General features: G+C 43.1%; 2 protein-coding genes across 2 annotated transcripts; both read left to right on the top strand.

The window, feature by feature from the left end:
* Positions 1-5,496: 5,496 nt before the first annotated feature.
* Positions 5,497-7,553, top strand: LOC110532760 (tumor necrosis factor receptor superfamily member 14). Its single transcript, XM_021616887.3, is given in 7 exon segments — positions 5,497-5,631; positions 5,865-5,964; positions 6,061-6,186; positions 6,318-6,473; positions 6,650-6,737; positions 6,855-6,994; positions 6,997-7,553. Coding segments are annotated over 7 exon segments (747 nt in total). The 5' UTR covers positions 5,497-5,601; the 3' UTR covers positions 7,104-7,553.
* A 12,550-nt stretch (positions 7,554-20,103) lies between these two features.
* Positions 20,104-26,916, top strand: LOC110532757 (serine--tRNA ligase, cytoplasmic). Its single transcript, XM_021616881.3, has 11 exons — positions 20,104-20,377; positions 21,358-21,428; positions 21,581-21,664; positions 21,766-21,924; positions 22,110-22,253; positions 22,385-22,540; positions 22,730-22,951; positions 23,196-23,325; positions 24,956-25,113; positions 25,226-25,355; positions 25,577-26,916. The coding sequence occupies exons 1-11, from the start codon at positions 20,242-20,244 to the stop codon at positions 25,732-25,734; spliced, it is 1,548 nt and encodes a 515-aa protein (XP_021472556.2). The 5' UTR covers positions 20,104-20,241; the 3' UTR covers positions 25,735-26,916.
* Positions 26,917-26,952: the final 36 nt, after the last annotated feature.

Here is a 26,952-nt window from a genome sequence, read left to right as displayed (position 1 = left end):
TGGGGTATTGTGTACAGATTGATAAGGATTTTTATTTATTTTATCCATTTTAGAATAAGGCTGTAACGTAACAAAATGTGGAAAAAGGGAAGGGGTCTGAATACTTTCCCAGTGCACTTTCCCAGTTCACATTGTGTTTCCACTAGTTACCACAGCCACAAAGGTATAGCATAGAAATTCATGAAAACAAACCTGAACCTTTTGGTCTAAATTTAACGTTAGGTTTAGGCATTGGGTTAGCAGTGCTGTTACGGTTAGGTTTAAAATCACACTTAAAACACATAAATGTTTTAAATAGGCGAGGTTTATGACTTTGTGGCTGTGGTAACTAGTGGAAAAAAAGGAAAAGGAAATCAGCTGTTTTAAACAAACAAGTCAATTGGGGACTGCTGCGTGTCATGGGATTAGATCATCTCCCTAAACAAGTGAAAGTGGTAGCATAGGCGACTTCGACATGTCATGGGGTAAGTGTATTTTGCGATTCAGCTGTCAATATGTAGCCAGGGAGTCAGGGAGGTAGTATTTAATGATGTATTTAGCTTCTTTGGTGAGATGAGAATATTGGGTAGGATTCATGGTTTCTGGGGTACTTCTAAGAGAGCAATGGAGCATGCGGTTTATTGGCTGAGTCACGTGAGTGAGAGGAGACAAAGGTGTGACAACTTTTTACCAGTTGTAGGTAGGCTATTTAACTTGTCTTCATGCGTGAGTGGAAATTTGAAATGGAAGTTATGGAACCCCCTCGCGTGCTTCTGTTATGGGCAAAAAGCCTCTATGAAACTGCCCTTAAATGTGGAAAATGATAGGATACATTTGCATCTGTTGGCCATCAAGTAGGCTATTCATTCCTACATGTCATTGCAGGCCACTGTAGGCCACCATTTGATACAATAAATAAGTTGAAATGACTATCACTGGAGTCATTGCAAATCAAGTTGTGCCACTTGTGTAGCTGGCAAACAGATTGAATAAATATCCTATAACTATTGTTGTTATAGCCTTGTGTCAATTATTATGCAATTATTAATGGCCATGTTAAGTTAATTAAATTGGAAGTTATCAATGCTCTATCAGTTTTTAGAACACAATAGGTTGAAGGTAACAGTCAGATTAGGCAACAGGTAAAACAAACAATAACAAATTAACACTGTCTGTTGTTGACAAGCATATTCAGTTCATATACATTCATATTCATACTTAATTCAGTGATTGAAATTAGGACTCCATCCTCAGTAACCAATTCCAGGAGGCTATTGGGAAACACAATTACTTCTTACTTCGAAATTGCCAAACTATTCATGTTGAATAAATGAGTCTGTTAATTTGAACTAAGCAAGCTGCTAAATCGTCCAGTTTACATCTTGCCTACATTTTGCCCAGGCTACTGTAGACAATCTGAAGATGTAGTCTTATCAGGGGCTATATGCTACCTGCATCTATCTAAGCAAACCATGGCAACGTTGAATTACAATCATAAACCTAAGCCTTTTAAAATGACAAGCCAATCTCGCAAATGGGCCATTTATAGCTGTTTGTAGTTGTAGTATCGGTGATCTATATCTGTCTATGTTAGTTACTATGCTGTTACTAAGCAGTAATTTATCACAGCAGTGTTATGACACCTAATATGAAGTGCACATGCTGCTATTGGCCCGGGGGCTGAAGGTCACAAGATGTTTTTACTAAACGACACTAAACTGTACTCCCGTTTCCTGCCTGGTGATATTCTCCAAAACACAAATATTACAGTAGTCTTAACATCTGGCTCATAATAATGGCACAATTGCCAGAAAATAGCTTAAGATAAAATATATTAGTCCAAGTGTTTCTTGCTAAGAGATTTTGAGATCCTCTGTCCAACTTTCATCACTCAAAATCTCCTGTCAGATTTATATATAATTATGCACAAAAGGGATTTATTTACAATTATAAACCGGGTTCAAGCCCTGAATGCTGACTGGCTGAAATCCGTTGTATATCAGACTATATACCATGGGTATGACAAAAAAATGTATTTACGTTGGTAAACAGTTTATAATATCAATAAGGCACCCAGGTACTTGGTCATCATGCTAAAGAACAGCCCTTAGCCATGGTATATTGGATAAATACCATACCCCCTCATGCAGTATTGATTAATTATAGCTGTCAAACAAGTTTAACCATCTGTTGATTGAAAACGATCTGGCAAATTTAATAAGTGCAAATGATCTTTTCTCTTGCGACATATTCAAATCAGTTTATTACGTCTTGTCATAGTTCACAAGAGTTATTCTTTTGATGAAAACCTAATTCTGTTTCTAACGTAATTACAAGTTCTGCCGATATTCCTTTGTAATTTGCTCGATAACGTTATGGTCAAAAGAAATTGTTTATTGTGTAAATGTGGCAGCTCTTGCTGTGGGGTGAAACAATGGGCATGTTTTCAGGCCTTTTGGGCATGTTTTGAGTGGCCATTGGTCTGGAAATATTTGTGCCCCTCTGTCTCAATAAATAGTACCAGCTAACCAGTCTCAACGTTGGCATTGATGAGGCGACTACGGGATAATGGCTTTCTAGGCAGAGTTCCTCTGTCCAGTGTCTGTGTTCTTTTGCCCGTCTTAATCTTTTCTTTTTATTGACCAGTCTGAGATATGGTTCAGGCCAGCATCCCGGAGTCGCCTCTTCACTGTTGACATTGAGACTGGTGATTTGCGAGAACTAATTAATGAAGCTGCCAGTTGAGGACTTGTGAGGCGTTTCTCAAACTAGACACTCTAGTGTACTTGTCCTTTTGCTCAGTTGTGCACCGGGGCCTCCCACTCCTCTTTCTATTCTGGTTAGCGCCAGTTTGCGCTGTTCTGTGAAGGGAGCAGTAAACAGCATTGTATGAGATCTCGAGTTTCTTGGCAATTTCTTGCATGGAATAGACTTAATTTCAGAAGAAAGTTTCAGAAGAAAGTTATTTGTTTCTGGCCATTTTGAGCCTGTAATCGAACCCACAAATGCTGATACTCCAGATGCGCAACTAGTCTAAAGAAGGACAGTTTTATTGCTTCTTTAATCAGAACAATAGTTTTCAGCTGTGCTATTATAATTGCAAAACGGTTTTCTAATAATCAATTAGCCTTTTAAAATGATAAACTTGGATTAGCTAACACAACGTGCCATTGGAACACAGGAGTGAGGGTTGCTGATAATGGGCCTCTGTACGCCTATATAGATATTACATACAAAATCAGCCATTTCCAGCTACAATAGTCATTTACAACATTAACAATGTCTACACTGTATTTCTGATCAATTTAATGTTATTTTAATGGACTTTATTTTTGATTTTCTTTCAAAAACAAGGACATTTCTAAATGATCCCAAACTTTTGAACGGTAGTGTAGATGGAGCCCAGTTTTCGTCAATATAGCCACACAGCACCCAGCACATCCCCTGTGCCATTTCATGCTCGGGAATCGTGAGACAGAACAATATGTCATTGTGAATAGCATCCCCCGAAATGTATAGCGAACAAAAATCAATGCATTGGCAACTCGGGCCTCATAGCCAACATCCATTTGGAGAGCGTAAGCTGGGGAGTTTTTTGTCGTTCAGTCAATTTCCTCTTGATTGCCTGCAATAGCATAAATTCTTCACTTAACAGTGTTATCTGACAAAGGTATTGATGTCAATTTCTGTGCCTCTGCCTGCCCTCACATTGTTTTCACCATATCAATTGTAATATCAGTCTCTGCAATAGTGTGTAGTTTCATAATGTAACGGGTCTAGAGATTCACCGTAGTAATGATTCAAGTGTAACGGTCAAGTGCGGCCTTTTTCCATGATATTAGGGCGCTCTCTGGTTGAAATTTTTTAAGGTTAACCACATTACAATCATTTTGAGATACAAAGACAAAATATATTTTTATTTTTTGGGGAGAGGGTTTATGAAATTCTCCCGTGACCCCCTTTTAATATCAGGCAAACCCACATGGGGTCGCGACCCCTAGTTTAGGGACTCCAGACTCCACAAAGACACACAGTGTGCACATGGTGCTCCAGAGCCAGTACTGTTCTAGCTTCACACAAGCATAAGTCAAAACTTTGTTCATTTGTCAATTGTCAAAACTCACCAAATATACCTATATACACTGAACAGCACTGTTTCTTGACACAATGCCCGCTTAACCCAGAAGCCAGCCACACCAATGTGTTGGAGGAAACACTGTACACCTGGTAACCGTGTCAGTGTGCATTGTGCCCGGCCCGCCACAGGAGTCAGTAGTGAGCGATAGGACAGGATATCCCTGCGGGTCAAACCCTCCCCTAACCTGGACAACGCTGGGCCAATTGTGCACCGCCCCATGGGTCTCCCGGTTGCGGCCGGCTGCGACAGAGCCAGGTTCTCCAGGTTCTCCAGTGGCACAGCTAGCATTGCAATGCAGTGCCTTAGACCACTGCGCCACTCCTCCCGAAAAACTAATTCTAATTGGCTTCCTGTTCTTTGACTCCCGCTGGACTGAAGACAATGCAAAGTTTGAAAAATGTCAAAGTATGTGAAGTCCATCTCGCAACGGCGCCTTTGACCGCAAGGGGTAAAATAAATTAAGAAATCACTAAAAGCTTCTGTTTACCTAAGAGAGCACTTTCTTCTATCAGCTCTCCTCTACCTGTCCTGGCTGGAAAAGTACCAGGATGTTGTCTGAATTTTAAAACTGATTCTGAATGCATCTGAGAAGTTGAATATATGAAACATTTGTCAACTTGAAATGATAGTTCTGTAAACTTGATACGCAGACTATTAATGCAAAATGTACCATATTGAAACTTAATTTATAAACATGGCAATTGAATATTTAATGTTAAAGCTGAATGCAGTACAGGACTGGAGAAAGCAGGACTTCCCTTCATGTACACCCATTCATACTATACATGGATATTCACATGCTATGTGCCACTATCATAGAGAAGAGAGAAGTAGCAGGCAGTACTGTGTTCAAGGGTTAGAATAGAGGACACTTCAGCACATTGGCAATCTTGATGCTTCCAACAATTAAATGAATGTGTGCAGTGTGTAATTAAGTAATGTGTGCAGTGTGTAATTAAGTAATGTGTGCAGTGTGCTGGAGTAATTATTTATTCTAAACTAGGAGTTTTTTTATTGTTGACTTTTTTTCCATGAACCTGGCAATACATGGTGTGAGTTTTCTAGTTGTCCATCAGTCCAGGTAATAATTAAAGGAGGGTATTTTATTAACCTGGTAATACATGGTGTGAGTGTTCTAGTTGTCCATCAGTCCAGGTAATAATTAAAGGAGGGTATTTTATAAACCTGCCAGACACCAGTTTTAACTTGCAAACAGAGTTTTTGATGAGGCACATTCTATTATTCTTGTTAACCAGTTGTATATCCACCTCGCATGTCTATTTTACTACAACCTTTTTGACTATTTCTGTTAAGCACTCATAGATCCACTAATATTCCAAATACTCTTGTAATTCATCTCTCTCTCTCTGATTCCTAAGGTTTCAATGAAGTCTCCAGTCAGTTCATTATACTTCATAACTCCTAAGAAATTTACAAATCCAGTGTGTGGGTCTTTCCAGTGACTTGGTGAGGACTGAGGAAACATGGCACAGTGTGAAAGCTTCATATGGACTGTAAGAGAAACATTTCTGATTTGCACATTTTGTGGTTTGGCATGTTTCACAGAAATATTCCTGACAACACAGTACTTTCAAGTCATTTACACCAATGGGGTGCCACCACTCACAAAATACTGTTTAAAATGGTCCTACATAATTACAATAACTATATTTGAAATGTTAATATTTTGATTAGAATTAGTTAGCTCTGTTTCATTTTTTTTGCAAATGTTTTTCTCTACAACCAGATACCTATTATATTGGTGCTTGTAAGCATCGGATCCTGTATTGCATGTGGTAGAGCTGAGTACAGAATAAGGGATGAATGTTGTCCCATGTGTTCACCAGGTAAGGACCGTCTCTTTACATCATATGAATCACCAGACGATAATACATCATCAACACTAACAGAAAAACATGACATTGTGATTCTCTCTTCCCCAGGAAATCATGTACATAAGCATTGTACTGAATTCACCAGCACCAGCTGTGTGCCCTGTGTTGATTCTACATTCCTTGATGAGCCCAATGGTCTCATAAAATGCAAAGTGTGTACCAACTGTGATCCAGGTAAGAGTGGTCCTGTGTGTCTGTACTGAAACCCCGACACAAACACTGATATGCTACTATATGCTGTTATGCTATGAGAATATGTCAGTTGTAATCTGCATCAGATAATACATGCCATGTTTTCTCTCTAGGTTTGGGTTTGAAGGTAAAGCAGCCATGTACACCTTCATCAGACACTGTCTGTGGGACACTGGAGGGGTTCTACTGTCTAGACCCAACTAAGGATGGTTGTAGAGCACCTCAGAGACACAGCAGCTGTAAACCTGGTCAATACATCAGTCACACAGGTTTGCCTCCTTTCAAGTATTCAACATTATTTTGTCATGATTTTTAGTGTGAGTACATCTATATAAACAGAGAGTACATGGGGAAAGTTTAAGTACAATGTTTACAAGTTTGTTTTGGGAAGTCTAGTTTTTTAATAATTTAAAAATACAGTATGTTTAAACCTCCATTTATGCAGGAACAACATCTACAGATACTGTGTGTTCTGACTGTACCGGTGACACCTATTCAAATGGATCATTAACAGCCTGCCAGTCACACACTGGGTAAGTGTGGCTTACACAAATAGTTTTTACCCTAAATACTAATTTACCTATCACAAATCTAAAACTGAAAGATGCATGACCAAGTTATAAATTATTCATTAATTTATCTGTTTATAGATGTGAATCCTTGGGACTTCAGGAAATTAAACCAGGATCTCCTTGGTCGGATTCAGAGTGTGGACCACAACTATCCCATTCCACAGCTAGAAGCAGAATTGGTGCTGTTGCATCCATGACAGTTGTCATGATATTAGCTGCAGCTGTTTCCTTATTATTAATAATAGTGAGAAGAAATGTCTGCATTTTATCTGTTTCTATTGCGTCGGTAAATTATTGTTTTGTGTGTGTGAGAGAATAATTGTTTAGTGTTTGTGTGTGAGTATGAGTGAGTCAGAGAGAGGAGCGTCAAGTAACCTAGCGGGACGGCAGGTAACCTAGCGGTTAGGAGTGTTGTGCCAGTAACCGAATGGTCGCTGGGTCGAATCCCTAAGTAGACTACCTATTAACATTAATAGCGTCTGCTAAATTATTTAAATGTTACAAATTTGAGAGTGCGTGTGTGCATCTATCACTCCAGTGTTTAATTGCTACATTTTAATTATTTCGCCACTATGGCATGTTTATTGCCTTATCTTACCTCATTTGCACACACTGTATATAGACATTTCTATTGTGTTATTGACCGTATGTTTATTCCATGTGTAACTCTGTGTTGTTTGTGTCGCACTGCTTTGCTTTATCTTGGCCAGGTTCCAGTTGTAAATGAGAACTTGTTCTCAACTGGCCTACCTGGTTAAATAAAGGTGAAAATAGGAATCATCGTCAATCTACACACAATACCCCATTATGGCATACAAAAACAGGATTTAAGATATTTTAGCAAATGTATTATAAAAACTACAGAAATACCTTATTTACATAAGTATTCAGAGCTCAGGTGCATCTTGTTTCCATTGATCATCCTTGATGTTTATACAACTTGATTGGAGTCTACCTGTGGTAAATTCAATTGATTGGACATGATTTGGAAAGGCACACACCTGTCTATATAAGGTCCCACAGTTGACAGTGCATGTCAGAGGAAGAAGCTGATTAAACAGCATACTCATTACACAGGTGCACCTTGTGCTGGGGACAATAAAAGGCTGCTCTAAAATGTGCAGTTTTGTCACACAACACAATGCCACGGATATCTCAAGTTTTGAGGGAGTGTGCAATTGTCATGATGACTGCAGGAATGTCCACCAGAGCTGTTGCCAGATTACAACATTTTCATTTGCCTACCATAAGCCGCCTCCAATGTTGTTTTAGAGAATTTGGCAGAACGTCCAACCGGCCTCACACCTGTGGACCACGTGTAACCATGCCAGCCCAGGGCCTCCACATCCGGGGTGCTGGGAAGTATTTATGTCTGTAATAAAGCCCCTTTTTAGGGAAAAACTCATATTTAAATGTATATATTTTTTCTCCCAATTTTGTGGTATTCAATTGGTAGTAATAGTCCTGTCCCATCGTAGCAACTCCCGTACGGACTTGGGAGAGATGAAGGTCAAGAGCCGTGCATCCACCGAAACACAACCCAGCCAAACCGCACTGCTTCTGTGGCACAGCCACTGGAGAAATGCGATGCAGTGCCTTAGACGACTGCGCCACTCGGGAGGCCCAAAAAACTCATTCTAATTGGCTTCCTGTTCTTTGACGGACTCTGGCTGGTCTGAAGAAAACGCAAAGTTTGAAAAATGCGGCGCCTTCAACCGCAAGGGGGCTTTGCTATTCCACTCCACTGTGAACGTCCCCATTGAAATGCATTACATCCAGCTCGGAGTGCTTATGGGTAGTTAAATAAAAGGTTAAATAACAAAATGAAAATAAATAAATATATATATATATATATATATATATATAATTTGCAGAGAAACTGGTTTATCACAAGGCATCATTTGATTGTATTCGATATTTTGGATGAAAACATTCTAGAACGGGGTGGGCAACTTTGATGGGGGTGGGGGCCACAAAATCTGATAATGAGGGGCCACAGTTGCTCGCAGCTCTGTGTACCTACATCCATACCACACCTCCCCCTCCCATATATCTTTTACGTTTTAGAGTTAATTTCATGCAATTCTAATTATTTAGCTATGGGGTGTACAGAACATGCTGCACTTTTCAAGCAAGTTTGCTGCAATTCTACACATTTTGCCATGGGACAGAGAGCAAAATTAGCTGTTTTACATCTAATTTCCCGAAATTCTACACATTTTGCCATGGGGCAGAAAGCTAAATGAGCTGTTTTACATCTAATTTCCTGCAATTCTACACATTGTGTGCACTCTCCCTAGATAGAATTGTGTGGTTCAGTGGCAGATTTTCGAAAGAAAATTGACATAATATGAACCACACAGACTGTATATCATCAGCAATTCTCCCTCAGATGAGATACACAGCTAACTCAAATTGAATTGCATTCATAAATGTGGGCAATAATTATAGTTAATATTCCAATTATCTAGGTCCTCCATTCCCTAACCTGAAGCCTCCTGTCCCCAGCAGGAAAGACCAGGACAACATTTTATCTCCTTCTCATGGACTGCACCAGATTTACCAGTTCTTGCTGTGAGATGTTACCCCACTCTTCCACCAAGACCCTCCAATCCAACAGGTCCCAGGCGTGCTCAATGGGATTGTGATCCGGGCTCTTCGCTGGCCATGGCAGAACACTGACATTCCTGTCTTGCAGGAAATCACGCACAGAACGAACAGTATTGCTGGTGGCATTGTCATGCTGGAGGGTCATATCGGGATGAGCCTGCAAGAAGGGTAGCACATGAGGGAGGAGGATGTCTTCCTTGTAACGCACAGGGTTGAAATTGCTTGCAATGACAACAAGCTCAGTCCGATGATGATGTGACACACCGCCCAAGACCATGACGGACCCTCCACCTCCAAATCAACCCCGCTCCAGAGTACAGGCCCCGGTGTGACACTCATTCCTTTGATGATAAACATGAATCCGACCATCACCCCTGGTGAGACAAAACCGCGACTCGTCCGTGAAGAGCACTTTTTGCCAGTCCTGTCTGGTCCAGCGACGGTGGGTTTGTGCCCATAGGCGACGTTGTTGCCAGTGATGTCTGGTGAGGACCTGCCTTACAACAGGCCTACAAGCCCTCAGTCCAGCCTCTCAGCCTATTGTGGCCAGTCTGAGCACTGATGGAGGGATTGTGCGTTCCTGGTGTAACTCGGGCAGTTGTTGTTGCCATCCTGTACCTGTCCTGCAGGTGTGACGTTCGGATGTACCGATCCTGTGCAGGTGTTGTTACACCTGGTCTGCCACTGCGAGATCCTGGTGTAACTCGGGCAGTTGTTGTTGCCATCCTGTACCTGTCCTGCAGGTGTGACGTTCGGATGTACCGATCCTGTGCAGGTGTTGTTACACCTGGTCTGCCACTGCGAGATCGATCAGCTGTCCGTCCTGTCTCCCTGTAGCGCTGTCTTAGGCGTCTCACAGTACGGACATTGCAATTTATTGCCCTGGCCACATCTGCAGTCCTCATGCCTCCTTGCAGCATGCCTAACGCAGATGAGCAGGGACCCTGGGCATCTTGCTTTGGGTGTTTTTCAGATTCAGTAGAAAGGTCTCTTTAGTGTCCTAAGTTTTCATAACTGTGACCTTAATTGCCTACCGTCTGTAAGCTGTTAGTGTCTTAACGACCGTTCCACAGGTGCATGTTCATTAATTGTTTATGGTTCATTGAACAAGCATGGGAAACAGTGTTAAACCCTTTACATTGAAGATCTGGGAAGTTATTTGGATTTTTAAGAATTATCTTTGAAAGACAGGGTCCTGAAAAAGGGATGTTTCTTTTTTTGTTGAGTTTAGCTAGCTTTTTATGACCAGCACTGTCCAGAGCTTGGGGAAGTGTGTCTGCACTGTATCTAGCATGTATCTAGCATGATGACAAGCAATTTAGATAGATGTTGTTATATGTACGCTGAACAAAAATATAAATGTAACATGTAAAGTATTATGAGCTGAATAAAACATCCAATACATTTTCCATGCACACAAAAAGCTTATTCCTCTCACATTGTAATGGCTTTCTTCCTGGGAAGGAGAGGCGGACCAAAACGTAGCGTGGTTATAGTTCATGTTTTTAATAAGAACATGAAACATGAAGGGTCTGGGTGGGCATCTGTCCGCGGTGGCGGCTCTGGCGCTGGACGTGGACCCCACTCCATCATAGTCTTTGTCCACCTCCTTAGTGTCCTTTGAGTGGTGACCCTCGGCGCTGACCTTGGCCTAGTAACCCTAACAAAGGGCCCCACTGGACTGAGGGGCAGCTCGGGACTGAGGTAGCATCTCAGGACTGAGAGGTAGCTCAGGACTGAGAGGTAGCTCAGGCTGGTTGACGGCTCTGGCAGCTTCTGGCTGAATGGCGGCTCTGGCGGATCCTGGCTGAATGGCGGCTCTGGAAGATCCTGGCTGACTGGCGGCCCTGGATGATCCTGGCGGCTCCGGACAGGCGGGAGACTCTGGCGGCTCCGGACAGGCGGGAGGCTCTGGCGGCTCCGGACAGGCGGGAGGCTCTGGCGGCTCCGGACAGGCGGGAGGCTCTGGCGGCTCCGGACAGGCGGGAGGCTCTGGCGGCTCCGGACAGGCGGGAGGCTCTGGCGGCTCCGGACAGGCGGGAGGCTCTGGCGGCTCCAGACAGGCGGGAGGCTCTGGCGGCTCCGGACAGGCGGGAGGCTCTGGCGGCTCCGGGCAGGCGGGAGGCTCTGGCGGCTCCGGGCAGGCGGGAGGCTCTGGCGGCTCCGGGCAGGCGGGAGACTCTGGCGGCTCCGGGCAGGCGGGAGACTCTGGCGGCTCCGGGCAGGCGGGAGACTCTGGCGGCTCCGGGCAGGCGGGAGACTCTGGCGGCTCCGGGCAGGCGGGAGACTCTGGCGGCTCCGGGCAGGCGGGAGACTCTGGCGGCTCCGGGCAGGCGGGAGACTCTGGCGGCTCCGGGCAGGCGAGGCACACTAGGCCTGGTGCGGCACACTGTAGGCCTGGTGCGTGGTGTCGGCGCTGGTGTTACTGGGCCGAGGACACGCACCTCAGGGCGAGTGCGGGGAGGAGGAACAGGGCTCTGGACACGCTTAGGAAGCCTGGTGCGGGGGGCTGCCACCTGAGGGCTGGTGCGTGTAGGTGGCACTGGATAGAACGGACCGTGCAGGCGCACTGTAGCTCTTGAGCACCGAGCCTGCCCAACCTTACCTGGCTCGGTGCCCACTCTAGCCCGGCCGATCCGAGGAGCTGGAATGTACCGCACCGGGCTATGCACCCGCACTGGAGACACTGTGCGCTCCACAGCATAACACAGTGCCTGCCCGGTCTCTCTCGCTCTCCGGTAAGCACAGGAAGTTTTCGCAGGTCTCCTACCTGGCTTCGCCATACTTCCTGTGTGCCTCCCCCCAAGACATTTTAGGGGCTGACTCTCGGGCTTCCTACCGTGCCGCCGTGCTCGTTTCTGCAACTCCATTCTCATGTAACCCTCCTCGCACTGCTCCAGCGAATCCCAGGCGGGCTCCGGCACTCTCCCTGGATCGACCGCCCACCTGTCTATCTCTTCCCAAATTGTATAGTCCAGATTCTGCTCCCAAGTCCAATAATCCTGACATCGCTGCTCCTCCTGCTGCTGCCAGTCACCACACTGATTGGTCCTGTTTTGGTGGGTGATTCTGTCACGGCAGATTTCCTCCTCTTCCTCTGAAGAGGTGTAGCAAGGATTGGACCAAAACGCAGCGTGGTAATAGTTTTTTAATAAGAAAACTAAACATGAACATAATACAAAACAATAAACGTGGCAAAACCGAAACAGCCCTATCTGGTGCAGAAAACACAAAGACAGGAAACAAACACCCACAAAACCCAACACAAAACAGGCTACCTAAATATGGTTCCCAATCAGAGACAATGACTAACACCTGCCTCTGATTGAGAACCATATCAGGCCAAACATATAAATAGACACACTAGACACACACAACATAGAATGCCCACCCGGCTCACATCCTGACCAACACTAAAACAAGGAAAACACACAAGAACTAAGGTCAGAACGTGACACACATTTTGTGCACACACTTGTTGACATCCCTGCTAGTGAGCATTTTTCCTTTACCAAGATAATCTGTCCACCTGAAAGGTGTGGAATATCAAGAAGCTGATTAAACAGCATGATCATTACACAGGTGCACCTTGTGCTGGGGACAATAACAAGCCACCCTAAAATGTGCAGTTTTGTCACACAACATAATGCCACAGATGTCTCAAGTGTTGAGGGAATGTGCAATTGGCATGCTGGCTGCAGGTATGTCCACCAGAGCTTTTGCCAGAGAATTGAATGTTAATTTCTCTACCATAAGCCGTCACAAGTTGTTTTAGAGAATTTGGCAGTACATCTAACTGGCCTCACAACTGCAGAACATGTGTAACCACACCAGCACAGGACCTCCACATCTGGCTTCTTCCCCTGCGGGATCGTCTGAGACCAGCCACCCCGACAGCTGATGAAACTGAGGAGGATTTCCGCCTATAATGAAGCCCCTTTGTGGGGAAAAGCGAATTATGACTGGCTGGGCCTGGCTCCCCGATGTGTGGGTTATGTCATGTTATGCCTAGTCATGTGAAATCCTTAGATTAGGGCCTAATACATTTATTTCAATTGACAGAAAGTATTCCGTCCCCTTGACTTTTCCCACATTTTCTTATTCTAAAATTGATTAAATTGTTATTTTTCCCCATCAATCTACACACAATACATTTTAATTGAAACATTTTTAGAATAACAAAATGTGTAAAAAGTCAAGGGGTCTAAATACTTTCCAAAGGCACTGTACAATAAGAAAGGTGTTTGGTAGAGATGGATAGAAAGCAGTTGTTTCGCAAGGTATCTCTACCTGAAAATATCTGATCTTAGTGATTGATAGTTGGTATTCAGCAGTCATAAAATAATGCCTGATTTACTTTGAAGAACTAAAATAATGATTTTGTCAGACAGCCTAGGCAGCATCTCTATAGAGGTGAGATGACTTGGAATAAAGTCATGAGAAAATATGGTAAAGGAAAGTAGCATGAATATTTTGTGCATACACAACATTTATGAGACACCTTAAACCAACGGATTACCAGATAGGGTATGCGCTTTTGAAGAGCTAATGTCACACAGGAGGGGCTGGTGACACAGGCAAATAGGAACGGGAAGAAGGAATATTTTTGAAACAGCCTTCCTCCATACATTTCAAATGAGAAACAAACTATTTCCCCTAGCCTTAGAGAAACAGAAAGTATTTCTCCTTAACCTCATAGAGAAACAGAAAGTATTTCTCCTTAACCTCATAGAGAAACAAAAAGTATTTCTCCTTGACCTCATAGAGAAACAAAAAGTATTTCTCCTTGACCTCATAGAGAAACAAAAAGTATTTCTCCTTGACCTCATAGAGAAACAAAAAGTATTTGTCCTTAACCTCATAGAGAAACAAAAAGTATTTATCCTTAACCTCATAGAGAAACAAAAAGTATTTATCCTTAACCTCATAGAGAAACAAAAAGTATTTCTCCTTAACCTCATAGAGAAACAAAAAGTGTTTCCACAATTCATGGAAAAAGGATGCTCCAACTTCCCAAAACCCTCATACAGAAACAGAAATGATTTCCCAAAACCCTCATATAGAAACCTAAACTAAACCTAAAAAAGGTGCTTTCTAGAACTTAAAATGGTTCGTCAGATGTCCCCATAGGGGAACCCTGCGAATAACCCTTTTTGGTTCCTGGTAGAAACCTTTTGGTTAACAGCTTCTATTCCCAAGCCATAAGACTGCCGAACAATGAATCAAATGGCCAACCAGACTACTTACATTGAAACCCCCTTTGTTTTTACACTGCTGCAACTCAATGTTTATTATGCATTGTCACTTTACCCCTACAGTTGAAGTCGGAAGTTTACACACACTTAGGTTGGAGTCATTAAAACTCATACTTCAACCACTCCACAAATTTCTTGTAAACAAACAATAGTTTTGGAAAGTCAGTTAGGACATCTACTTTGTGGATGACACAAATAATTTTTCCAACAATTGTTTACAGACAGATTATTTCACTTATAATTCACTGTATCACAATTCCAGTGTGTCAGATGTTTACGTACACTGTGCTTTTAAACAGCTTGGAAAATTCCAGAAAATGATGCCAAAGTCCAGTGGTCTTCACTTACAGATTCAAACGGTGTCTTGAAATGTGTTTGTGTTAACATGTTGTGCAGCATTGTCTCTGTAACGGCTTTCTTCTGTGGACGAAGGAGAGGACCAAAGCGCAGCGTGGTTAGTGTTCATCATGTTTAATAAAGACGGTAAACGTGAACACTACAAAATACAAAACAACAAATGTGGAACAACCAAAACAGTTCTGTCTGGTGCAGACACAAGAAGACAGGAAACAATCACCCACAAAATACCCAAAGAACATGGCTGCCTAAATATGGTTCCCAATCAGAGACAACGAATAAACACCTGCCTCTAATTGAGAACCAATCTAGGCAACCATAGACTTACATAAACACCTAGAAAGGAAACAGCCCCATAAACATACAAACCCCCTAGACAAGACAAAAACACATACATCACCCATGTCACACCCTGACCTAACCAGATTCCAAGAACACAGGATGAGATGTTACTATCCGTTGTGCAAGCACTTCCAAGAGTACATGAGCAGTGAGCCTGGTGAAATTTGGGGAGCGCATCGTCAGTAGTGTACCTTTGGTTCCTAGGGTGTTTCGGCCTTTCACACTATACACCCTCCCCAAAGGCGGCCAGCGACAGGGTGATCAATCCTACGCTTGCGTCCCATTCCCAATTAGTCATAGGAGTTGCCTTGTTGTTGATAGCCAACATCCCACCAAAACAACAAGGAAAACAAAGAACACTAAGGTCAGGGTGTGACAGTCTCACAATCTCCCACTGCAATATTTCCAGTGCTGGAAAAAGTACCCCAATTGTCATCCTTGAGTAAAAGTAAAGATAATTTAATAGAAAATCACCCAGTAGAATACTACTTGAGTTAAAGTTTTTATAAAGTATCCGGTTTTAAATGTACTTAAAGGGATACTTAACCAAAATTACATATTGGTTTTCTTGCCTTGTAAGCAGTCCACAAACACGGAATGACGGAAATCGATGCTTTGGTTTAGTTTTCCTGACACTGTTTCCAAATGCTGACCTTTTAGCATTTGTGGCACAAATCCCGCTCAAGTCATGGTATGAATATTATCATTTTCATTGCATCATGTTGTAATCATGTAGGACTTTGTTGAGTGTCCCCATCAATTTGAGATACTTTCGGATGATTTGGACATGATGCCCGAAAAATGCTAATTCTTGAGTCTCATCTTTCTATCAAACGAAATCGAACTTTATTTGTCACATGCGCCAAATACAACAAGTGTAGACCTTACCGTGAAATGCTTACTTACAAGCCTTTAACTAACAGTGCAGTTCAAGAAGAATTAAGAAAATATTTACCAAATAGACTAATGAAAAAAATCATTATAAAAAGTAACACAATAAGAATAACAATAACAAGGCTATATACAGGGTTTACCGGTACCGAGTCAGTGTGCGGGGGTACAAGTTAGAAGAGGTCATTTGTACGTGTAGGTAGGCGTGAATTGACTATGCATAGATAATAAACAGTGAGTAGCAGCAGTGTACAGAAGTGTGTGGGGGGGGGGGGGGTCAATGTAAATAGTCCAGAAGCAATTTTCTTATTTGTTCAGCAGTCTTATGGCTTGGGGGTAGAAGCTGTTGTGGAGCCTTTCGGTCCTAAACTTGGTGCTCCGGTACCGCTTGCCGTGCGGTAGCAGAGAGAACAGTCTATAACTTGGGTGACTGAAGTCTCTGACAATTTTATGGGCTTTCCTCTGACACCGCCTATTATATAGGTCCTGGATGGCAGGAAGCTTGGCCCCAGTGATGTACTGGGACGTACGCACTACCCTCTGTAGCGCCTTACGGTCAGATGACAAGCAGTTGCCATTCCAGGCGGTGATGCTCTCAATGGTGCAGCTGTAGAAGCTTTTGAGGATCTGGGGACCTATGCCAAATCTTTTCAGTCTCCTGAGGGGGAAAAGGTTTGTCGTGCCCTCTTCAAGACTGTCTTGGTATGTTTGGAACATGATAGTTCGTTGGTGATGTGGACTCTAAGGAACTTGAAACTCTCGACCCGCTCCACTACAGCCACGTCGATGTTAAAAACTTATTTTGGATCGGTGTCCCTTCCACGGAACGGTTGAGCAAACGTAGGCTAATGCGATTGGCATAAGTTTGTAAGTAACAAGAACATTTCCCAGTACAAAGACATATCTCATAGTTGCGAAAAGCTTACATTCTTGTTAATCTAACTGCACTGTCCAATTTACAGTAGCTATTACAGTGAAAGAATACCCTGCTATTGTTTGAGGAGAGTGCACAATTTTGAACATGAAAAGTTATTAATAAACAAATTAGGCACATTTGGGCAGTCTTGATACAAAACTTTTTATTACGGCAGAGTGGGATATAAAAAGCCACGTCCTTCTAACACATTCCCTTGAGAGTAGTCTCACCAGTGTAAACTTGGGGGAAGAGCTAAGGGAAGTAATTGCAGTGTGGAAGTTGGAGAGGGATAATGTAATGATTCCTGTGACCACTGACAACGCTAGAAATAAATGCAGTTGCACTAGCTGGATTGGGGCCACACATTTAACCATGGAAAGAGGTCTGGTGATATGGCTGAATATAAACAGTGTAGTTATTCCCTCCGCAAGGTAATCAAACAAGCGAAATGCTGGTACAGGGACAAGGTGGAGTTGCAATTCAACGGCTCAGACATGAGATGTATGTGGCAGGGTCTACAGGAAATCATGGACTACAAAAACAAAAGCAGCCACGTCACGGATACGGATGTCACGGTTCCAGACAAACTAAACACCTTCTTTGCCCGCTTTTAGGATAATACAGTGCCACCGTCACGGCTCGCTAACAAGGACTATGCCCCCCCCCTCTCCTTCTTAGTGAATGACGTGAGTAAAACATTTAAACATGTTAACCCTCGCAAGGCTGCTGGCCCAGACGGCATCCCGAGCCGCGTCCTCAGAGCATGTGCAGACCAGCTGGCTGGTGTGTTTACATACATAATTAATAGCTCCCTATCTCAGTCTGTTGTCCCCATATGCTTCAAGATGGTTACCATTGTTCCTGTACCCAAGAAGGCAAAGATAACTGAACTAAATGACCACTGCCCCGTAGCACTCAATTCTGTCATCATGAAATGCTTTGAGAGGCTAGTCAAGGATCATATCACCTTACCGGCCACCCTAGACCCACTTCAATTTGCATACTGCCCCAACAGGTCCACAGATGACGCAATCGCCATCGCACTGCACACTGCCCTATCCCATCTGGACAAAAATAATAACTATGCAAGATTGACGACAACTCAGCATTCAACACCATAGTACCCTCCAAGCTCATCATCAACCAGGAGGCCCTGGTCAACCCCTCCTTGTGCAACTGGGTCCTGGGCTTTCCCAAGGCGCCTCCCAGGTGGCGAAGGTAGGAAACAACATCTCCACTCCGCTGATGCTCAACACTGGGGCCCCACAAGGGTGTGTGCTCAGCCCTCTCCTGTACTCCCTGTTCACCCACGACTGCATGGCCATACACGCCTCCAACTCAATCATCAAGTTTGCAGACGACACAACAGTGGTACACCCCCCTATCCACATCGATGGAACAGTAGTGGAGAGGGTAGCAAGTTTTAAGTTCCTCGGCATACACATCACAGACAAACTGAATTGGTCCACTCACACAGACAGCATCGTGAAGAAGGCGCAGCAGCGCCTCTTCAACCTCAGGAGGCTGAAGAAATTCGGCTTGTCACCAAAAGCACTCACAAACTTCTACAGATGCACAATCGAGAGCATCCTGGCGGGCTGTATCACCGCCTGGTATGGCAACTGCACCGCCCTCAACCGTAAGGCTCTCCAGAGGGTAGTGAGGTCTGCACAACGCATCACCGGGGGCAAACTACCTGCCCTCCAGGACACCTACACCACCCGATGTCACAGGAAGGCCATAAAGATCATCAAGGACATCAACCACCCGAGCCACTGCCTGTTCACCCCGCTATCATCCAGAAGGCGAGGTCAGTACAGGTGCATCAAAGCTGGGACCGAGAGACTGAAAAACAGCTTCTATCTCAAGGCCATCAGACTGTTAAACAGCCACCACTAACACTGACACTGACTCAACTCCAGCCACTTTAATAATGGGAATTGATGGGAAATGACGTAAATATATCACTAGCCACTTTAAACAATGCTACCTTATATGTTACTTACCCTACATTATTCATCTCATATGCATACGTATATACTGTACTCTATATCATCGACGGTATCCTTATGTAATACATGTATCACTAGCCACTTTATACTATACTATGCCACTTTGTTTACATACTCATCTCATTTGTACATACTGTACTCGATACCATCTACTGTATCTTGCCTATGCTGCTCTGTACCATCACTCATTCATATATCCTTATGTACATATTCTTTATCCCCTTACACTGTGTACAAGACAGTAGTTTTGGAATTGTTAGTTAGATTACTTGTTATTACTGCATTGTCGGAACTAGAAGCACAAGCATTTCGCTACACTCGCACTAACATCTGCTAACCATGTGTATGTGACAAATAAAATTTGATTTGATTTGATTTGATTTTTGGTAGGCTTGATGACCAACAATGACGAGACAGCCTAAAGGGAGGAGGTGAGGACACTTGGAGTGTGGTGTCAGGAAAACAACCTCTCGCTCAACGTCAACAAAACAAACGAGATGATCGTGGACTTCAGGAAACAGCAGAGGGAGCACCACCCTATCCACATCAAAGGGTCAGCAGTGGAGAAGGTGGAAAGTTTTAAGTTCCTGGGCGTACACATCACAGAAAAACTGAAATGGTCCACCCACACAGACAGTGTGGTGAAGAAGGCGCAACAGTGCCTCTTCAACCTCAGGAGGCTGAAGAAATTTGGCTTGTCACCCAAAACCCTGACAAACTTTTACAGATGCACAATCGAGAGCATCCTGTCGGGCTGTATCACAGCCTGGTACGGCAACTGTTATATTACTTAGATATGCTGCAATGTCAGAAGTAGAAACACAAGCATTTCGCTACACTCTCATTAACCTCTGCTAACCATGTGTACGTGATCAATACAATTTGATTTTTTAAATTTAAGGGAGTTGTACTCCAGTCTAGTAGGTGGCGGTAATGCAACATTCATTGGATGCCATCCACCGTTAAACCTCATCGAAGAAGGAAGTGACGTAATCGTTTGTGCCGCTGGTACTTTTCACACCGGCTTGCTTTTCTCTGTTACTCTGCACCGTTTTTGACAGTCATCAAAGCGTGGAATCATCATGGTGCTCGATTTAGACCAATTTCGAACCGATAAAGGCGGTGATCCTGAAGTAATCAGAGAAACTCAAAGAAAAAGGTTCAAAGATGTGTCACTTGTGGATAAACTAGTACACGCAGACACCGAATGGAGAAAATGTAAGTTCCGACTGCAAGCTAGCGTTAGCATTCATTGAATCGGATGGTGGTGTCCACTCACATGGCTTGCTAGCTTCATGCATTTATTATAGGTAGTTAAAAGCTGGCCTTGTAGTCACCCAGATACAAATTAAGAAATTGAAGCATAATACGTCAGTTCACGTTTTTAGAAAATGTATAGTGAATGATCTGCCTGGATATTCTCAGCTAAACTGGTTAGTTGGTAGCCTGCGCTAGCTAGTTAGTCACCGGTAGATAGCAAATGACTGTATAGCCAGTTAGCTATCCAGCTACGTTAGTTCACTAAACACAACCAATACATTTTCTTTCCCATGTCTTTAGTTAGGCTATACCTGATATGTCGATCAATGTTGTCTAACATTAATTTAGCTAGCTAAAATAATGTATGCTTCAGTAACTCAACTATCAAGGAAAACCCAAACGATGGTTAGCCACGTCATCCTATCCACACTGACTGTAGCTCCAATCTGATGCAATCCCCGTCCAACATACCCATAGCAAATGCATCAAAACCTCTCCTCTCAGCGTCCCACAGTTGTTATTGACTCTTGGCTAGAAGGGATCCAGATTTTGCCAGAATGTACTTTTCGTAGTAGGTTTAGGATAATTTACGTAGCTGGTTAGGATAAGTAGGTGAAGGTTAGGAAAAGGGTTAGCTAAAATGCAAAAAATATATATAAATATATATTTTGGTGTAAATTTGACAAGCTGGATCTCATCTATACATGACCCTGTTATTGGAACAAGATGGAAAATAGCATGGATGCAGATTTGACTGAGATTGAATGTTGGACTACTCAAGTCTACATTGTTATGGTTATGGGGGTCTCTTCATTGTCGCCTGTGAGCGTCACTAACGTTATAGCTACTTGTGATACCTAGGCTCAAGACACAACCACCATTATATTCATTCATGACGTGCATATGACGCTGACCCTTGCACTTTCCATGCTCACCAGGTCGTTTCACTGCCGACAACCTCAACAAGGCAAAGAATTTATGCAGCAAGACAGTTGGAGAGAAAATGAAGGTACAGCCTGTGAAACTGCTGGTGAACTATATAGGCTTTATGTAACCTACATGGCTACATGTCCCCCCCCATCAGTCTGAAAGCGTTATGTTCTATATGCAGATAGTTTCTTTATACCAGTTCACCCTGTTCTGTGCCTTTTCTGTATACAGAAGAGGGAGCCAGTTGGGGATGAAGATGATTCTGTCCCAGACGACGCCCAGAACTTGGAGGCCCTAACGGCAGACACACTATCGGTAGGTCAACTCGCTAGCCAGCAGTTCATCTATAAATGCTGATTGACTTGTGGGTCCCATACTCATGGGTATGTTTCATGTCTATTTTCCCCTTTTTCTAGCCCCTCACGGTCACCCAGATCAAGAAGGTCCGTCTGCTTGTAGATGAGGCAGTGCAGAAATCTGACGGTGAGAGGGTAAAGCTGGAGGAAGAGCGCTTTCAATACCTGCGAGAGATCGGGAACCTCCTGCATCCATCTGTGCCCATCAGTAATGATGAGGTGGGTGTCATGGAATTTTGAATTCCCATCAGCAATAGGGAGATGGATGAAAGTTCACATTGCCTCAGGGAGAAAATTCAAATTCTCATGCCTTGTCCGCTGCCTCTGTCTCACAAATGAATTTTGTTTTGCCTCTTGTTTACTTGTCTACTCTGTAATTTACCTTGTCGATCTCTCCTTGCCAGGATGCTGATAACAAAGTGGAGCGCACCTGGGGAGACTGTACTGTGCAGAAGAAGTATTCCCACGTAGACCTGGTAGTCATGATCGACGGCTACGACGGAGAGAAAGGAGCTATAGTGGCTGGGAGCCGTGGCTACTTCCTCAAAGCAAGTTCTTAGTCACTGTCATATGTAGCCAATACACTCACAGGCCGATTCATACCAAGGGGTATTTCTGTTAAACTCAGTGTATCCTTGATCGTTATCCTTACTGACTGTTTCCTTTTTTGTGTTTGTAGGGGCCGCTAGTTTTCCTGGAGCAGGCATTGATCAATTATGCTCTGCGGATGCTCCACAGCAAGAACTACCAAATGCTCTACACCCCCTTCTTCATGAGGAAAGAGGTCATGCAGGAGGTGGCTCAGCTCAGCCAGTTTGATGATGAACTTTACAAGGTGTGATGGATTTGAAACTAATCTTCCTTTCATTCCTATTGCGGGATAAGGGCCCCTATATGTTTTTTTTCTTCATGTCTTTTAGTTTTGTTGCATGTTAAGACAAATATGCATTTTTTTTATGTTCATTTTGATATGTGGGTGTTTGTATGTAATGTATTCACTCTGCCTTCCCTCCTTGTCTCTCAGGTGATTGGGAAGAGCAGTGAGAAATCTGAGGACACGGCCATAGATGAGAAGTACCTGATTGCCACCTCAGAGCAGCCCATCGCAGCCTTCCTGAGAGACGAGTGGCTGAAGCCAGAGGATCTGCCAATGCGCTACGCCGGCCTCTCCACCTGCTTCAGACAGGAAGTGGGTTCCCACGGGCGTGACACCCGAGGCATCTTCAGGGTGCACCAGTTTGAGAAGGTAAGTGGACATTTTCTCAAAGTAGACATGGTGGGTGTGTCATGGTCAGTGTAGAAAAGGCAACAGCTTTGTTGTAGTGCTTTGCATTTTATAGGCCTAATTGGAGAAGGATAAAGTCTGGATATTATTGACAATTTACAGATCATGTCAAGTGATACTCATTTCCAGAACAGGTCATTTTTTTAGGGGGGTGGGCCTCTGCTAACAATTGCGAAATACTAATGAACATGCTCTCTGCCCCCAGATAGAGCAGTTTGTTTTTGCCTCGCCTCATGACAACAAGTCCTGGGAGATGATGGATGAGATGATTGGGACGGCTGAAGAGTTCTACCAGACACTAGGGATCCCCTACCGCATCATCAACATAGTCTCAGGTAGGTCCTGCAGATAGTCCTCCCCAACACGTCTGTTCCTCTCTGGGACAGAGACCAGTGATCACATGGCAATTCCATACACGGTTGGCCCAAAGATATTTGAGTTTTGGATCTTCCTGTAAGTAAATCCATAGAAAGGTCCTTTTTGGAGGAAGAATGATTGGCAGACCTGTATCCAAAATGATTATTGAGAAATAAAGGATTAAGTTTGGGAATTGTGACATTTTGGGCTTACCCAAGGTTTCTGTACGACAACACAACAATGAGGCTGTAGTTGCCACAAATCCTGTATTGATGTCATTTGAAATTGTGTGCTCTGAAATACAAGTTTTAGATTAAATGGATAGTGCTATATTCTGAGTGCAGTTTAAAGGGAGTTGAGGGTAGTTTTGTGCGCCAATGCTAACTAGCGTTAGCGCAATGACGAAGTCCTGTTTCCCCTCTGAATTTTTTTCAGCAGTGTTGGCAAAGGTGGAGGCGGTTCATTGTTGCTACTAGCGTTAGTGCAGTGACATGTTACCTTTTGCCAGTCATTGTGCTAACTCTACTTAGCATTGGCTCGCAAAATCGCCTTCAACTTACTTCAAACTGCACCAGGGCCATACCTGGGGTCCAAACCATACATTGGTATCCATAAGACCATTTGACTCTGGGTAAGTAAAATAGGGCATAAGTCCAATGCAGCTGGGTTTTTTTTTTTAATATCAAATGATTTCTGGGTAACCAATTTAAAGTACCTTACTGTGATTTGTTTTCAATTAAAATGGTCAAAAAGAAACAAAAGTAGCTTCTTAGCAAAGAGCAATTTCTCAAGCAAGAATTGTCTGGGAGTGGTCTGAGTGGGGATGGAAAAACTGAAAACTAGCTGTTATTGGCAGAGGTTTGGAACTCTTTCTTATTGGTCTAAACTAATTTACCACTAAAGCTCCATCACACCAAAACAGGCTGACATTTCAGGTGATCTTTTCAAATAGTGTAAGAGCTAAAGCATCCTCATTTTCACAATATTATTCTAACCTCGGAGTGTGTAAAATATATAGATAAAACACAGGGATATCACGTTTTTGACTGCACTGGGCATTTAAAGTGATACTTTGGGCTTTTGGCAATTAAGCCCCTTCTATTTCACCGGAGTCAGATGAACTTGTGGAGAGAAAATGTCTGCGTCCTGTATGAAGGAAGGTGGAGGTAGTTTCACGAGCCTTTTCTCAATAACCGGAAGCCTATGGTATCCATGAGTTCATATGAATCTGGGGAAGAAGATAAAGGACTTCATTGACAAAATCCTGAGGTATCCATTTATTGCCAGAATCCTGCACTATTCCTTTAAGTATACATCATGACAATAACATTTATGAGTGACTGTTAACTTGCCATTTTTAATAAGACCCTTCTCATTGTAAGGTATTACAATGACCTTTTATCCTGTGTGATTTGTGTGACACATAACGGACATTTCCCTTGCAAGCTGTCTTACTACCTACATGTCTTTTATTTTTTTCACCTTGTTGAGAACAAGTTCTCATTTACAACTGTGACCTGGCCAAGATAAAGCAAAGCAGTGCGACACTAACAACACAGAGTTACACATGGGATGTCTGAGCCTCTGTGTTTGTCTGCTCCCACCCAGGTGCTCTGAACCATGCAGCCAGTAAGAAGCTGGACTTGGAGGCCTGGTTCCCAGGCTCCGCAGCCTTCAGAGAACTGGTCTCCTGCTCCAACTGTTTAGACTACCAGGCCCGTCGGCTGCGTATCCGCTACGGACAGACCAAAAAGATGATGGACAAGGTGAGCGTACCCAGTCTTTAAATAGAATCTGGATTTGCTTCCATAATCAAAAAGTCATAGTAAGATAGAATATTTGAACCAGTTTTAAAACCACACTTCCTGTGTTCTTCAGACTGACTATGTGCACATGCTCAACGCAACCATGTGTGCCACCACACGTGTAATGTGTGCTATCCTGGAGACGTACCAGACCGAAGAGGGTGTCATAATTCCAGAGGTACTCCGGAATTTCATGCCTCCAGGTGAGAGACAGTATTTTTTGTTGTTGTTGTTGTTGTGAAGGGGCCTGCAATACTTTTGTCCTATGCATGGAAGATGGTGGTCATGAAAGGTTGTCTTTCTCAGAGAACTTATTTTTCTAAATATCTCTAGAGTTGTAGTTGGTTCTATGCATATTTGATGACGAGTATTGCCATAAACTGTGTGGACCAAATTTTAATTCGTCACCTATTCATTTTCTTAGGTATGACAGAGATGCTGAAGTTTGTGAAGCCTGCGCCTATTGACGTGGAGACGTCCAAGAAGCAGAAGAAGCAGCAGGATGGAGGGAAGAAGAAGAAACAGGGAGGTGGAGACCAGCTCCAGAACCAAGTGGAGAACATGTCTGTCAACGATTCTTAGACACCATCATCATTCCTATCCTTAAGTTCCCGTCACTTTGTCCTACTGTAGAAGCAGAGTACTTTGGAAAAGGAAAAGGCCATTGGCGTTGTTAGGGAAACAGCTTGGGGGTAATGTTGGGTCTGCTGCATGCAATTATCGCCACTAAGATCCAAACCAAATCTATCCAGTCTGGACTCTGGAATTCTGTGAAATTTCGTTTGAAGCAAACTTGCGACATCTTGTATATAAGGTGCTTTAAGAAATAGGGTTGCTTTGATGTTCTGAACTCTATTTTAATTATCTTATTGCATATCGCCATAAATCACACATGTAATCTGGACATTGTTGCTTGCCTTGAGGACATTTGCTTCTAATTACGTCTGTATGTACTAATTTAAGACGAGGCATTGATAAAGTGGTGCGCTGTAACGATACAAAATCTGAACGACACTTTCCTGATGTTTTTTTCTTCTCCCTCCGATGATCTGAGAGATGTCAGTGCCTGCAATAGCAATACCTGCAAAACAGTCAGATAGCGTCTGAACTGAAGGTTATTAGATTAATGCTATTAAGTGAGAAGTTCATTTTGGTTAGTAATTTACCTCCCGATACTTTACACACAAAGCAAGCTCGCCACCTGACGTCAACAGTGCTAAAATAGTGTGGAGTTATTTAAAAGGGTTAAGATCCCAAATTTAACAGAGTTGTATTATTGCGTAACAGGGCCTTTACACGTCATTTACACCCAGGGATCATGAACCAGTTGATTTAGTGGTGTAACATCCTGAAACCCTAAACTTTCATATGTTGTTCCAGGAGCACAGCCGTGCCAAATATGAGTGATATCGGACAATAATGAAAGCAGAGTGCACACTATTAGAGGTTTTCATACATGACAACTGACTTCAAAACAGCGTGCATAATATTTTTCCTAATGTAATACATATATATTAGTAACTCTGTATTATTATTGAGGATGGGAGGGGAAAAAATCTTGATTGATTTTGTGAATGTTCTTGGCCTCTTGACTGGCTTTTTTTTGGTCTAAGTTTCTGTGGCGTTAAGGTGGTCCATCCTGAGGGCATGCAAATTTGAATGAAGCTGTCCAGATGTCAGATGACTAGTGTGTCATTGAAGTACTGTTAGTATGATTGTTTGGTTTTGTCGATAATAGATTAAAAAAATTCAAGGCTCATGAAAGAAGCAATTTTATCAGTGTCTAACATCGTTTCAATT

This window comes from Oncorhynchus mykiss, chromosome 9 (assembly GCF_057628025.1).
Source record: "Oncorhynchus mykiss isolate SJ-2025 chromosome 9, ASM5762802v1, whole genome shotgun sequence".
Classification (NCBI taxonomy): Eukaryota; Metazoa; Chordata; class Actinopteri; order Salmoniformes; family Salmonidae; genus Oncorhynchus; species Oncorhynchus mykiss.
This window is presented reverse-complemented; position numbering and strand designations above follow the sequence as displayed.